General features: G+C 39.2%; 1 protein-coding gene across 3 annotated transcripts; it reads right to left on the reverse strand.

Moving 5' to 3' along the window:
- Window positions 1–599: 599 nt before the first annotated feature.
- POMP (proteasome maturation protein) lies at window positions 600–9,011 on the reverse strand. 3 transcript variants are annotated; one of them, XM_015632166.1, is made up of 6 exons: window positions 8,931–9,011; window positions 7,442–7,539; window positions 6,621–6,681; window positions 4,540–4,641; window positions 2,737–2,830; window positions 600–1,093 (listed from the first exon to the last, which is right to left on the reverse strand). In XM_015632166.1, the coding sequence occupies exons 1-6, from the start codon at window positions 8,931–8,933 to the stop codon at window positions 1,026–1,028; spliced, it is 426 nt and encodes a 141-aa protein (XP_015487652.1). In that variant the 5' UTR covers window positions 8,934–9,011; the 3' UTR covers window positions 600–1,025. The 3 variants fall into 3 exon arrangements, with proteins under 3 accessions (XP_015487652.1, XP_015487636.1, XP_015487627.1); XM_015632150.1 differs by lacking the exon at window positions 8,931–9,011 and adding an exon at window positions 8,444–8,924; XM_015632141.3 differs by lacking the exons at window positions 600–1,093; window positions 8,931–9,011 and adding an exon at window positions 8,444–8,857 and having other exon boundaries at window positions 1,157–2,830.
- Window positions 9,012–15,014: the final 6,003 nt, after the last annotated feature.

A 15,014-nucleotide genomic window follows, 5' to 3' on the forward strand; every position in this document is an offset into this window, starting at 1 on the left:
GTATAACACTGGAAATAGTTGTTACAACCCCAAATTTAATAAATCAAATCACTTAGGCACACAAAAACCTTTTCAGTGGCCTCCTCTTTTAAAAGGTGCATTTAAATATAAATCTCTCAGTCTTCCTTAATTAAGATCTGGGTTTTGTAAACCCACAAATAATTATTTCTGTATTTGTACCACCATACCTTCATGTTCTTACTGCACCAATTTAATTAGGTACTTTCATAATTCTGCATTCCTTCTTAATAATAAAATACCTAGACCTGGGAGCACTCTTTTCAATTATGTTCAAACAGATTTTAAAGCATCTCTTTAAACCCCAAGTGGAACTTGCTTCTACTTTCAGAAACCAAAATATTGTCTCAGGGACACACATGAAAAAATCTAGACCTTTAAGCCCATTATTACAGCAATACTTCCAATTCTACACAAAAGCTTAATAGCTCACTCATAAATAGCTGTCAAGAGAGGGATATGATGTATGTAACTGGCAATACTGGTGTTCAAGACCCTTAAAGATATTGCAATAAAAGGGACAACACTGGGTCATGGATAAGAGATTCTTAATTTAGGAATAAATATATTTTGGAACACAATAGCATTTATAGCAAACTTTTATTCAATAGTTTAAAAAGTGTATGGAAATTTTCATGAACAAAGAGTTATGCAACGGAAAATACCTTCCTCTTCCCCCATTAAATGCATTTACCACAGTAGTCAGTTTTAAAATGCCTGGGTATTTTTTAATTTCTTGTATACATATATAGCATTTCCATATTTAAGAAGCTATTGTCCTGAGCAGTTTATGAAAAGGCATTATTTAAACTATCTAGTTACAGGACATTTGTATGATTGATAACAAGCACAGAACAGTTTATGGACTTGAAACATTTAATGTGCCTTTTCATTAAGGAAGGCAAGTGATAACTAGGTCTGCTTAACACTGTGAGTGTCAATTTAGTACCATGTACTTAGATCTGCGCTAGAAAGACACACAAAACATTTCTGTGAAGTATATTTTGTTACAATAAACCGAGCTTGTGCTCCATCATGATGTGTGGTTCTCCCATAATCTCACTCTGGGAAGGATCTGGAAAAAGAAAAGTTGACAGCATGAGGCCTTTACCAAGCCACAAAGACCGACAGCAGCCAATGAAAGTCAATATCTATTTTAATTATAATGCTAGTGCAACAGTTACTTGACCGATTTTTGACAGTGTTGCAGAGTGAAGATATGTAACTCAGAAGCCTCTATCCAAAGCACTGATCAGAGAACAAACATATACATTGTGGAACAGCTTATCATAAGTACACACACACATTTCAAGTAAAATCAACCAGTTCTGCATACGCACAGACTCCAACTGCCCAAGTCTCAAAGGGATTACATTTCAAGTTTAGCATTTGAAAAAACTCGAGTCTGACTGAAGTTTTTCTCCATAGTTGCCCTACACCTCTTTCCAACACAACTTCTCTGCACAACAGGTGCTCACAGTCCTCCCTTCTGTAAGCTGGGACATACTCCTGATTTCTCTTCTCCACCCAACTGCCTAGTTTCACAGAAATTCTACATGCCTAAATACCTCTGAGATTTCCTTCATTCTGTAAAGTATGGTTGACATTAGCTACTGTACTCAAAGGCTACACCAAGGAATGTGGAGAGGACACAAGAGACACCAATACAGTCAGTATGAACTTCTTTTCTATACAAAAAAAAAATAAAATTTAAAAAAAATTACAACAAATGAAAAAACAATCCCAGGGCCAGAACACAAGTTGTGACTGTTTGGAAGAAATATTTTTCTTTATGGGTGCATCAATTATGTTTTCCTTCAATAAATAAGACATATTAATGCCTCTGATTCCTCCAGAGATAACAAAAATATTTAGTCCACTCCCTGATAAATAAAGCCTTACCAAAAACACTTGTAACCCACTCACTCCTCAGCACTCTATAAAAAATCTAACAGCTTGTTGTGAGCAATGGTAAATAACCAAATTTCTACAAATTACGTTCGACATTGCTCTACCCTTGTGGAACCACAATAGCCCAAGATTCCTTCCCTGGGTCCCTATATATCTGTCTCAGAAAATAACCCCAGATTTACACCATGCCTTTAGATTCAGATTTGTCTTATTTCCAGCTTCCTATCTCCCCAGCTATTTCCATTCTCCAATCCCACTTCAAAATACTCTCTCTGCCTCCTTCCATGTCCTCAAGTACCAGCTGGAAATAATTTGTTCAAAAGTAATTTTTCCAGGTTTATTCTATTCCACACATACTAATAGTCAAAGGCTACCACACAAGAGCAGCCTGTTGAGTTCATTTGAGGAACCCTTTCCCCTGCTAAGTATCTGTTTCATTAGTTCTGTACCTCTTCTCTAACATTTCCTCTTAATCACAGAACTTACAAAACTTTGTACCTCTGCTTGACAAAATCTGCACGAGTATTTTAGAAATTTCTGAGGAAAGAGGCATGCAACCTACATGCATAATCTACACCTTTAGAAACCCAGCCTACAAGCAAATACTGTCTTGATCAATATTTCACATAACTTACAGCTGAATTATATTTATTTCTCCTTCCCCAATGCTTCTTTGCTTTTAGGATTTAATTTTGTACTTTGTATTTTGGGAGTTTAATTCTTTTGTTCAGTAGAGGCAAAGAACTTCACAGTTCCCAAATTTTAACTTTAAATGTTTCCATAGCATTACAGCCAGAATATATTTACCATTAAGGATATCCTCAAAACCAATGCATTCATCATTTCCCCTCAAAATATCCATTGCCATGTTTGAGCTGTGAAGAAATGGTAGACGCTGGACCTGTAAAAAGAGTTCAAGCAAGAGTTCAAGTTTCTGCAAGTCTGAAATAGAAAGGGTTCATACTTGGATTTCTCAGTCTGGAGTGACTGAGAAAAGTCAACAGGCAGAAAAAACAATACTGGAATAAGAGAACTACTGGCACACAAAGACATGCAAACATGACCATCTTCTTTTGGTTATCTGTTTGAAAAGAACATCCCCCTGACAGATTTTCAGTTTTCACTGCGGTGTTGGTAGTACAGCAAATACTGCACTTTAAATACTTATAATTAAATACTTTCATAAATAAAATAATAACTAATAAAATAATGAAGTCTCCTCTGTAAAGCTCCTCTCATAAATTTGGGGAGGTTCACTGCAAACCTCCACACCCTGAGGTCAGTACTGGGCAATTGAAGTATTATAGTTTGGAAACTACATTCTAAGCCTCCTAATGTCAGGAATGCAAGTGAAGGAGCTATATCAACTTTCACATTTAAACACAATCCTACTTTTAATTAATCTAAATCATAATTACGTCTCCAATCTCAACCTATTCTTAAGCTTCAAGTCTACTCCCAGTTACTTTCAACAGTCTTCTGTACCCTTCACTCAGTATTTCCAAAAAAATTCCAAGTGGTACACATTGTTTGTGCTCTGAAATCTTTCTGAGAATGCATTCACTACTACTAGAGATACTTCAGTTAAACAGCAAGAAAACTTGAATCCCCAAAATGAATCTGGAAGCGAAAAACCTTCTGATCACCCTATTTCCCCCACCCATTTCCCAAAACCACCTCTGGAGACAGACTAACAGGATATCCTCACCTCCCTCATTCTCTGCAATGTGCAACCTGTTTCAGGTTAGTCAGGAAAAAGATTCCTCAAGACAGCACATCTGAGACCAAGGGATGTTTTCATATCTTACATCCTGACTTCCACATCTTCAGGAGCAGTAACTTCTGCCAAGCTTAATGCAGCTCAGTATGATTTAGTAGCACCTTATCACTGTGAGTACAAAATTGCTCTAACTCACTTGGAAAACCTACTCTTAGTAGCCTGACAACCCTCAAGACAAAAAAGTTGAATATTATCAATGAGCTTTCTATATTTCCCCTTCTCCAGCTACCCTCAATCCTAGGAAAAAGAAGGAAAAGGCAACAGACTCAGCTTCTCAATTAAGAGTTAAAGCCTTTGAACTTAACTCCCTGTAGACCTCCCTTGATCTTACAACAAAGGCTGAGGAACAATAAGTGCATAGCAAACTCTCTGTATCAGGTTTCACATTACCTCTACATCTACTCCCAAATCACTACCTGCTTCAGACCCCTGAATCTCTTTTCCTTACAGCTGCAGAGACTCCTTCCTGCGAAGGTCATATGTTCTGCAGGGGAGAATATTAATTTTAGGAATTGATACTCAATTCCTCCTGCTTTTCTCTGAAGGCTTACAGGAAGCTATTCCACAGCAAGGCAAGAACACTTAGCACTTCACCAAATAACCAATAAAAAAGAACAGCAGCTAAAAAGCTTTAGCATATTGACTGTTCTAAAAACTAGTAATTGTACTGTTTAGTTCATCATTTTTAACAGCAGTTTTTTAACAGTGAATTAATTTCTTTTAGAAACATAAGGTATCTCAACAAAGAAATATGTGTCTCTGAAAGCATGTTTCAAGGTAAACATTTTTTCAAATGGCTTAAGTTATACCAGTTGGATATAAATGCCTACCTGTTTCACTGCTCTGAATTCCATCTGCAGCTTTAAAGGTGCATGGATTCCTTGGATGTTTCTCAGTGTGGCAAAGTTTGTTTTATCTTGATTTAACTGGAACTGTCACAAACAATATTGATTTTTATTTTAGAAAAAGTTACTTTAAAGTACAGCCATAGAAGAAATTTGTGACATGCTACTTAAAAGATCCTGCTTATTAAATTTGTGTGTAAAAATTCTGTGATACCATCAAACATGTCTCAAGTGTTCGAGAAAGAGAGTGATGCAGTAAGATTTGTTCTATGAAGATGAAATTGTTTTTTTGCTGGATTTTACTTCAAGTTAATAGCAAGAATTTTATTTTGTTACTTTTGATAATCAGGAGGTGCAACACCACCAAGTGGTATAGTTTTGCACTACTTCACTACATTATTGTCTGAATGACTAGGAAACTCAGTCCAGTCTGAAGATCACTAAAGCAAATTTGATGTCATTAATCAGTCATCAAAGACTACTTGAAAACACTTGATATACTTATTTTCTAATCAATCAGGAAAACAGAGCACTTCATGCACTCCTTCTGATTGTGAAAAACAAATGAAAACTCATCTTTTTCCCCAACTGCTTTCAAACTTATCAGTAAGACAATCTATTTAGTAGAGGCTTTTTTAAAATAAAGTTCTCACTCATGTATACTGGAGTACAAAGAAGTAAGCTATACTTAATGTTAAACTTAAGCTTAAATAATCAAAAAAATTCAAATCTCTAATTTTAAAACCTGTATTCCATCACCATGACAAAAGCCTATTATTATGAGAACATATTTATGAAAAGGGATCTCAAAAGCCAACAGAAAAATACAAGTCAAAGACATAACAAACATTTTCTTTGTAACAATTTATATTGAATGCTTTTCAAAAGTTAGCAGAAAATACTATTTATATGCCTCATCCTAATCCTATAATTCTTATAATTATTTTTCCATTTCTTTTATTTTATTGAGGCAAGAATTTTTGGATAGGAGAAACATTTGGTTTCTACCAGTGCTACCTGAGAAACCTTTTTAACATTACAGCAGAAAAAAAACCATAACAATCTCAGGCTAAGTTAAGTATTTTCTCATTCAAATGCACATGAAAATAATTCTTAAACTGGCCTTAAAGTTACAGAAAAATTAACCAAATGTGGAAGAAAAATATGTGAGTCTTCTAAATTCTACTAGGGGATCACAGGGCCTGTTTTATTTCTGTGCTTTTTTGTCTCTTTAGCATGTGATCTTTTAATTATACAGGTTTTGAATGGCAAGAACAGAGTTGCAAACTAAGTTATAGCAATGAGTTTTAAAAAAAATCAATCAACAAATAGCTCTGAAACATTTATAGTATTTATAAATAAGCTCACATCACTGTTTAAATACAAGGCAACACTAACACTGGCTAAAATTCGCATGTATTAGACATTACAGTCTAACATAGCAATTTGGAACATTCTATCAAAGTAACAACTTTGCCTCAGGACAGTTTGATACATCGTATTTTCGGTGCTGAGGAAACAGGCACCAGAGATATTCAGTTCAACCAGCAAGCTTGGCCTCCCTCTACCTTCCACAGACTACTTGTAATGGTCCATGAGCGATGACCGAGGCAGATGAGATTGCAAACACCTATGAGAAACTGTAGGTGTAAAATGTCTAAATGGGACTGAGACATTTATGGAAAATCTGAAAGTGAAGATAGATGGTAAATCTACAGACTAAATGGGAGGATCAGCCTTCACGAGGTGACAGGTGTGCCCCTGGCCTACCTGTGTGGCTGCACACACACTCTTAGATGACTAAAGCTGACCAGACAAGTCCCTACTCGGAAGCCTGCTTACACACTTGAAGCAAAGAGAAATATAAGTAAGAGATTAATATTAAACAGACTTGCTGACAACGTTATTTGTATAACTAAAATGTTACTGTTGTTGAACACCTTCATTCTGTTAAAGACCCTGCTCGTTACTTCCTAGTGCACAAAGCAGTCCAGATAACCACACTGTTAATTCAAACTTCGCAATTAATTAAGAGTGAAGATGGCTACATTTGATGTTATGCTTACGTTCTTTTCTGTCAACTGCAGTGGGTGGCTGGGCAGCAATTCACTTTTCACACTTGTAAAGCTAGAAGAACAAGAAGAAAAAACATTAACTTCAAATTAATTTGGATATGGTTTAAGATGCAGTCCAAAACCAATCTGATACAAACACCAGCCCACAGAGACACACAACTAGCAAAATATGAGCTAGAAAGAAAAAAAAAGATTAATAGTGAAGCAGAAAGTAAAATCTCTAACTACAGCACTACCAGAAGAAAAAGAGTTTCAAACATCCTTTATGCTTGACAAAATAGAATGTGTTTTTCTTCCTTGATTCCTTTCAGAAAGAGATGAAAATATTAATAAATGAAATCATTACAGATTTAATTATGTCCAAGCTACACTGCATTTAATTTTGAAGTCTTGACACTTTTGCAATGGAATATTGTACACACTTTCTCCCAATGCCAGTTGTATGGCATTTTAAACTCCATTAACTTATTTTAGATTCATTATCCAAGACAGAGAGGGAAAGTTCACGCTTGTGTGAAAATGGCAAACTCCTCCAACTATATTTATTATATTATTTTTGGGTTTTGTCCCAATGCTGAAATTAACTATCTCCCACAGTGTTACTGCACACTCATATCCATGTATATTAAAACTATCAGCTGTTTCACAATTATCAGTACTTTGCTGTTTCTTTTCTAAAGAAAAGTATCACAGAGCCAAATGCCTAGTTGCAACACACCTTGCACAAAAGTTCTGTAAAAAGCCAACATTTAATACAGACTGAAGTTTAACACTGCCTATGAAGCAATTCAGCAAGCAAAAGTAAAGCGTACCCTCTGCGCAGAAGATCATGACCTTCAAATAGCCCTGAAGACGAAACTTCTGTAAATGAGATACTATCCTTCAACAGAGAAGCAGTGCCTCTGGAATTCTGGAACAAAAAGAAAGAAGATTATTTCAACAGAACCAGACCACTTTTGTATGGGCCATTAGACCAGCCAAATGAAAGGAAGTGCTCAAAGACTCCTTAAAGTAGTAAAGGATAAGCCTTTCTTTAGAATAGAGGCAAAACAAAAACACACACAAACACCCAAATACATAAAGCCTACACTAATACAAAATTCTTTCAGAGTCTGATAAAAACTAAAGGTACTGACAACATTTTTGGACCTGGTTGACCCACATGAAGTTGAACTCACAATATACCCTGTTTGTTCCCACCCTGGGCTGCAGGGAAGGAAAGGAAAGAGTCAAGTCCTGACAGCTGACAAGACAGAAAGGAGCATTCCTTCATTTATTGTAATACTGACACAAGATCAAATTTAGCCATGGTTTGAGGCTGCCATAAGGAGGACAAGGTGTATTTGAGCAGTCTAGCGTGCCAGTTAACTGAAAGAACAAAGGAAAACAGAAACTTGTAGTGGATTACCAGAAGTCCACAGACTTACTAAGTACTGCTTAATAGTAACCAGGCCACTAATTTCACTCTAACCTATCCGAATTTATCAAGATGATTTTAGAATTGTTCATAAAAATTGCTCCACCAATAGGACAATGTCTAATAAACAGCCGAGGGGACAGCAATAATCTCTGGAAGGTGACAGTGATGAGCAGTTCAGTGCAAGGGTTTGCCCCAGCAGATCCAACAGAAAACTCATGCTTACACTTAAGATCTTTTGTACCAACATGTGAGCTCTCAGTAACATAAGAGCTGTAAGCCAGCGCTAACATGCCTGTTGTTACACGCATATAAAGCATCTACCGATTTACCAACTCAGCGCTGACTACACCTTTGTGGGACTGCTGTGAATGAAAGCATTAAACAGATACGGTACCTGGGGGACGTGACAAGAGGGAAGATCAAAGTTAAAATCACGGAGAAAACCACGAAACACTCCCCAAACGCAATTCTCGAGCCACATCAGTGCCCGGCCCGTCTGAGGCGCTCCCAGCGCCGCTGCCCACCACGGAGGGCCGAGGCGTGACTTCCCTCCCCGGGAGCTGCGCCGCCGAAGCCGCAGGCTGCGGAGGCTGGGACCACCGTCCCGGCTGGAAGTCCCGCTCCCGTCCCCGGGAAGGGCTTTAACCACAGCCGCCACGGGCCCTTCGCGCCTCCCGGGCCCCCGCGCCCATGAGGGAGTCCGCCATGGTCGCGCCGGACCGCCGTGACTCAGCACGGCCCCGCTGGCCCTGGGAACGCCGAGAGAGTGAGGGGAGGGGGACCTGGCGGCGGCGGGGCGGAAGGACCACCCGGGTGCGGCTCCGTGCGGTCCGGCACAAGAACACCCCCGCCCGCCCAGCGCCGCCGCTGCCCGCACTCACCATCTTGAGCCCCCGACACGCGCAGCCACTTCCGCCGCCACCGCCCGCTCACTTCCGCCCCGCCCCCGTGTGCGTCACTGCGCGCGGGGCGGGGCCGCGCGGGGCAACGGGCGCGCTGAGGGGCGGGGCCCGTGTGAGGGGAGAGGGGTCGCGGTTCGTGTCCCGGCCTCCGCCCGCCTTGGGCACAGCTCGCTTACCCGCGGGGCTGTGTCTTGTAGGCTGAGCGCGCTGTTCACAGAAGCACAAAATCAGTTGGGTTGGAAAAGCCCTGTGAGAACAGCGAGTCCAACCTGTGGCCGAACATTGCCATGTCAGCGACACTGTGGTGCTGAGTGCCATACATAGTCCTTCCCTAAACACTTCCAGAGACGGTGATTCCACCACCTCCCTGGGCATCCCATTCCGATGTTAAATCACTGTTTTTTTCTGAAGCAATTCCACCTCATGTCGAACCTAAACCTCTCCTGACAAAACTTGTGACCATTTCCTCCTGTCACTTATTATCTGGGTCGCGGCCGACACCCACCCGGCTGCGCCCTCCTTTAAGGCAGCTGTAGAGAGCAATAAGGTCACCCCTGAGCCTCCTCTTTTCCAGGCTGAAACTCCAGGCCGTTCTCCCATGCCAGCAAAGCCCAGCTGTCTCAGTGGCCCCAAGCAGGTGCTGAAGGTGTCTAACACCTTCCCATAGCAGACCAGGGCAGCCAAGTTTGTGGTGCCTGGTGTGGGGAGCTTTTCTCAGTCGAGCCCATCCTGTCAGGCAGCAAAAACTGCTTGGGTTTTGCTCCAAAAGCATCACAGTGCTGACAGCCTGAGGTGGGGAAACCAGGCAGTGATGCTTCAAGAGAGTTTCCCGTATATTTCAAAGCATAGCTCCACATGTGTACCTGGAATATTTATTTTATATATTTCTTCTGAGAAGTGTAGCTCATATAATACTTTAACCTTTTAATTTGGGTTGCCCTTAATAACCTGAATGGATCTGTGTTTGTAAATTCTATATGTGGCTATTAAACACCATCTCTGTCTCTCACACATGCACACACACAGACATAGAGGCAATACTGCAACAGTTTTATATATGTTTTAATGGCACTGGGATTTGTAAAATAAAAAAACAAATTGAAAAATCAATAGGCTTTATATTCTGTTTTTCTCTTTCTTGGGAAAAATCTCTACACCTCTTAAACCCCACCCCCCACATTCTCAACCCAAGTTCTGGCCCTTTGTATTTAAGTCTTAGGTTTAAAGCAAAAACTTCAAAAGAATGAGAATGGAGGACTGGAGTTTTTAAAATAAGTTTTAGGAAAATGAGTACCACAAAGGTTTCTCTGATCTTATAATTATAATGGGTACTTGGTTATTGTGGTGCTGGATTCATTATTATAGAATAGATGTGAATACAGAAAAACAAATCAAGTTCCTGTTTAACTGCAGCTTACAGAAAGCTAAGTTTTGTCACTAAATGTATTTATTTATTGACTGAGTTTGTTGATCAGGATATGACTGTAGAGATGAAACATCTAACTTTCAAAGTCATTCTTGCAGGACACAGACAGGATGCAATCACTCCATGTACATTTTTGACATCACTATGGTCCGCAGTCTAGGCTGCATAACATAAAAGGACATACATTGCAAGAAAGAACTGGTTTTCCTTTAGAAGCATTCACACTAGGGAAAACTTCCAGACATAAACACAAATCATACACATATTTTTTTCATCAGATTACCAGGTATTCAAATTGGATCAAGGCTTGATTTCTTTCACAACCAACTTTGCTTTAATGATCTTGCAGTGACCATCTCAACACTGGGTGATCGAATGCCTCTCTGAAGCCCCACTGCAAATAAATAGGAGTTGCATGAACAATTGTCAGAAATGGCATTAGAAATGAGAGCACTGCACCAGTCACAGCAGCCCTGGCACACAGTGCCCTGTGTGCTGAAACCTCCCTGTCGGGAGTATCCTGGCTGCAGGGCTGGATACTCTGCCTGAAGGCATCTCCTCGGCAGATGGTAGATGGTAACAGGATAGAAGGTGAGATGCAGTGGGTACAATTGCTTAAGGGGCCTTCTTGTCTGGAGGCACTCTTTTAAGGGGATGTGGAAGCCTTAGAGTGAAAATAACTATAGCGCCTCTAATTTCTACAAAGTTACAGTGATTTATTTCACATGTTGCCTTTAAAGATAAACTACAAATGTTTTTGGGGGGGGGGATTTTGTGAATTTTTTTTCATCACTTTATGTAGAGGAGGTCTGAAATATATGACTGTTTCAAGTGTTTTCTGTAAGTTTTTACCACAGCATTTTTGGAATGTCAAATCTGGTCTTTTTGATTTAGCTGTGGACCTTCATTGAAGATTCAAGCTATCCTTAGACTATGGGTACTTTTGTCTCTTGGAAATGGGGCAAGTGTTTACTCTTTTTTTAAAAAAAATATGCCGTTCAAATAATCTTTTATCAGTTAAATTGGAATTAAAACCCAAAAAACCTCATTAAACAAGATTAAAACAGCCCAATCTAAAGCAAATTCCAGTTTCAGTTACTTGGCTTCCCCTTGCCTGGATCCCGGCTGGGCATCAGTTCATGGGAGGTCTGTACATTTCCTGCTGAAGCCTCCAGAAGAAGGGTGGATTCAAAAATTGTCACACAGAGGCACAACAATAGATCAAAACCTGCTTTAGCATTTCAGTAGAGTTCCCAGAAGAGAGCTGGCTTCCATAGATCTCCTCCTCCATGGGTAGAGAAGGCTGGTATTAGGCAGCGTTTGCTACCTAACCCTAACCTTAATCCTAAAAAAATTTCCGGGGGGCAATGGCTGCAAAAGGAGTATGTTCTCCAAGGAAACTTGTCTTTGTATCTATGTTTTTTGATATTGATGTGGCTTTGTCACTTTTCAATATATAATTGCTTTGACATATCAGTGTCAGCAATCTGTTCTGACTACGTGAACCTCTATCAGAAGAAAACCTTTATCCTGTGGGACTGGGAAACTCTTTCACTGTTTTTTGTCAACAGCCAGTTATAACTTGTTAAAGTGAAAGTACTTTTTTATTTGTTTTTAATCAAATCAAATAAACACATTTTCTTTGATCTTTCAGAACTCCTTTCTTGTTAACTTGCTTTATACTTTTATGTTTTGGTATTCATTGTAAATCTAATTATTTAAAAAGTTATTTTGTTTTACATTATTAAACCTTTTCTGAATTTAAGATAAACAGGGGCATGTTTTGTTAAAGATTAAAAATAAATTTCACACAAAACTGCAAAATGTAGCAAAGATAATAACATGTAGGCGTCAGACTGTTCCAAAACAAGACTCTCTAGGGGCTCTTCTGAACACAGGGCTTCGTTAAAACCATGTTCTGAAAGGGCTCAGGAAACCCCTGTCTCTAACCCACCCTTTCCTGAAGCTGGTGAAAGTATTTAGAAAAAAGTTACTGTTGCAGGGAGAAAAAAAAAAACAACCAAAAAACCCCCTACATATTGCTGAAGGAGTTTATTTTTTCCTGTTTGTTTACCAGAAAAATCTACAGTTTGTAGGATCTTCTTTAGTCAAAGCTTTCCCGTCCTTATTCAAAAGCAGCAGACAGTCCAATAGGTGACCAGAAGGATAACATCAGGATCTCTCTATGAATGTAGACTTCTTTAGCATACTGTAAGGTCTAGTGGGGAAACAATACTGACAATCCCTCGTTTCGTTATCTGATTTATAAGTCATCAGTGAAGTTTAAGTGAAAGGATAATATATCTGTATAAGTGTCTTTTTGGTGGGTCAGACAAGGGAAGCCAGTTGTGGTTTTATCCAAATAACGTACTTGTATTAAAAAGGAGTCCTTGTTTTCTAGAAGTAATTACTTACCTCGCAGCTTGTCAGTGCTTTTGTAAGTCTGGGCGTACTTTATTTGTACTGATCCGTTGTTTGTACTCTGCCGATCTGGGCTTCCCTGAGCTCTTTGAGCAGACTCAGAAAGGCAGGATGCTGCACTGGGAGAGCCGATCGCTAGGGGATGCTCGGTACCCGAACACCCCGCGCCTGCTTCCCTCAACTCTCCCCAGCCGCCTCTTTTCAGTTTTGCTCAGATATTCCTGGCTGGGTTTGAGTACTTTCTCACTCTCAGTGCTGTGAGAATTATGAAAAAAACAAGGTCAAAAGATAAAAAACAAGGTATGCGCGACAGCTGAAGCTATATGGGCAGTACTTGACAGAATGCTGGTAGGCTTATTTCCCCGTTAATGGATTGATAACTATTTTCAATAAGCTCTATTACCTCCTTGTGACACTATTAAACTAATCCTTCAGGCTGAGTCCAACGTTTAACCCAGCCAGTGTTCACATAGTCAGGGCCTCTGGTCTGCAGTCAGGCTCCTCATGAGAATTCAAAGGAAAATATTTTTATGTTTCCCCTCAGTCTGGAGTGATTTTTCTCCCAGAAGCATACTCACTCTGAGCAGATAGGTGAGACTGAGAGCACATTTCCTGTGAGAGTGTCTTCCTACGGGAAACCTTGGATTTAATTAATGGTAGTCACAGCTGAAAGAATTGAATGGAACATTACTTCCTAGTCCTGCTACTGTGCAGGAAAAAAAATCCCACAAGAGTTTGCCAAAATGCCTAGCAGCAAAAGGGGAGTCTGAGATTGCTCTGACTCATAACCATATCCATTAAGCAGCTAAATAATCAGAAGTCACCTTAATTTCCTCCTATGGCTGAACACAATAAAAGAACCCATAATCACCAGAACTGAAAAGCTGGCATTCAGCACAGAAAACAGTAATTTTCAGCAAAAATATATGCATCACTAAGAATATTTTTTCTTTTCCCCTCTAAGAAACTGCCAATCAAAAATATTATCTACTTGCATTTTCTGTTATTTTAAAAATGAAATTGTGACAAAGTTTCTGATGCAGCCAAATTGTGCTATATAAGAATTAGGCACATGGATATCATGGTGATGTCTGGCTTAGAAATAGTTAAGGCTCAAATCTTCAAAGGCAATAATGTGTTGAACTCCTCAGGATGTGAGCCAGCCAGTGCCTAGGTTTAGCCAGCAAAATCAGAAATAGGTCTTGAGCCTTTCAAACCTAAGCTTGGGCTTAGGTTTAAATCTGGTGACTCATTTCTGACAGAAAACTTCAGTTTGCTCGCTTCTAGGTAGACAGGGGTCGTAGCTTACAGTAAACTCACAAGCAAGCCCTGACACTTGTAGAGGGCTTGCTTGACTTACAGAGTTCCACACAGGTGCAGTGATCCCACACACTGGAGAATGGAGTTCACTGAAGGAGCAAAAAAATAACATTGTTTTTGTAATGGAGAACTATTCCACTGTTTCTGCAGGAAAAGCTTTTATTGCATTCAACAATATTACATTGTAAAGGGTGTTGGAAGTTAATTGTTCCTAAGGAGAAAATAATGTCTCACAAATTTTATTTTTTGTTGCTTTTTAAAATTTTTTTTATTATTTGAAACTATGAGTATACATTTTCCATGGATGATTTTATTTGTACTTCCTTACTGCAAGTTTTCCACATAATGGGCTTAACTTGTTTTGATCTTTGCATTACATCTATTAATTCTGAGTCTTTACAGCTACCTGCTCCATGGCATGAATTACTTTTTTGTTATATGTGTGTGCTAATTTTGCATTTAAACCGCTACAATGTGTCATACCAACAGCTTAAGTCAGGTTCCAGTTTATTGCTCTGAGATGCTGATAGTGCGTTCCTAGAACTTTGTTACAATGAGATTTCCTATTCAGTTTTTATCATATCATGCTTGTGACAGAAACTGACAGTGGATTAAAAAAGTGGCAGCTTTATACTTACGAAGTAAAGAATATTGCAGCAGAGAGCCAATACAATTTTTTTTCCACTGTTATTGAAGCACATACCTTTACAAAGTTGTAGAAGTTCTGTATTTAACATACTGAATGAAACTAAAGAGAAAAGAAACAAATTAAGGCAATGTCACTTGGTAAAACCTGTATTTTTAGTGCTATGAAAGAGATAAAGAGAGAAAGAGAGAAAGAGAGAGAGAAAGAGAGAGAAAGCGAGAAAGAGAGAGAAAGCAAGAAAGAGAAAGAA

The sequence above is a fragment of the Parus major genome, chromosome 1 (genome assembly GCF_001522545.3).
Source record: "Parus major isolate Abel chromosome 1, Parus_major1.1, whole genome shotgun sequence".
Lineage (NCBI taxonomy): Eukaryota > Metazoa > Chordata > Aves > Passeriformes > Paridae > Parus > Parus major.

Excerpts from the sequence above, each read along its gene's own strand:
- POMP (XM_015632141.3), bottom strand. The coding sequence starts at position 8,530 with ATGTGGCTCGAGAATTGCGTTTGGGGAGTGTTTCGTGGTTTTCTCCGT. Across the intron at positions 7,540-8,443 it reads CCTCTTGTCACGTCCCCCAG|AATTCCAGAGGCACTGCTTC; the intron begins GTACCGTATCTG and ends TTTTTGTTCCAG. Across the intron at positions 6,682-7,441 it reads CATGATCTTCTGCGCAGAGG|CTTTACAAGTGTGAAAAGTG; the intron begins GTACGCTTTACT and ends TTGTTCTTCTAG.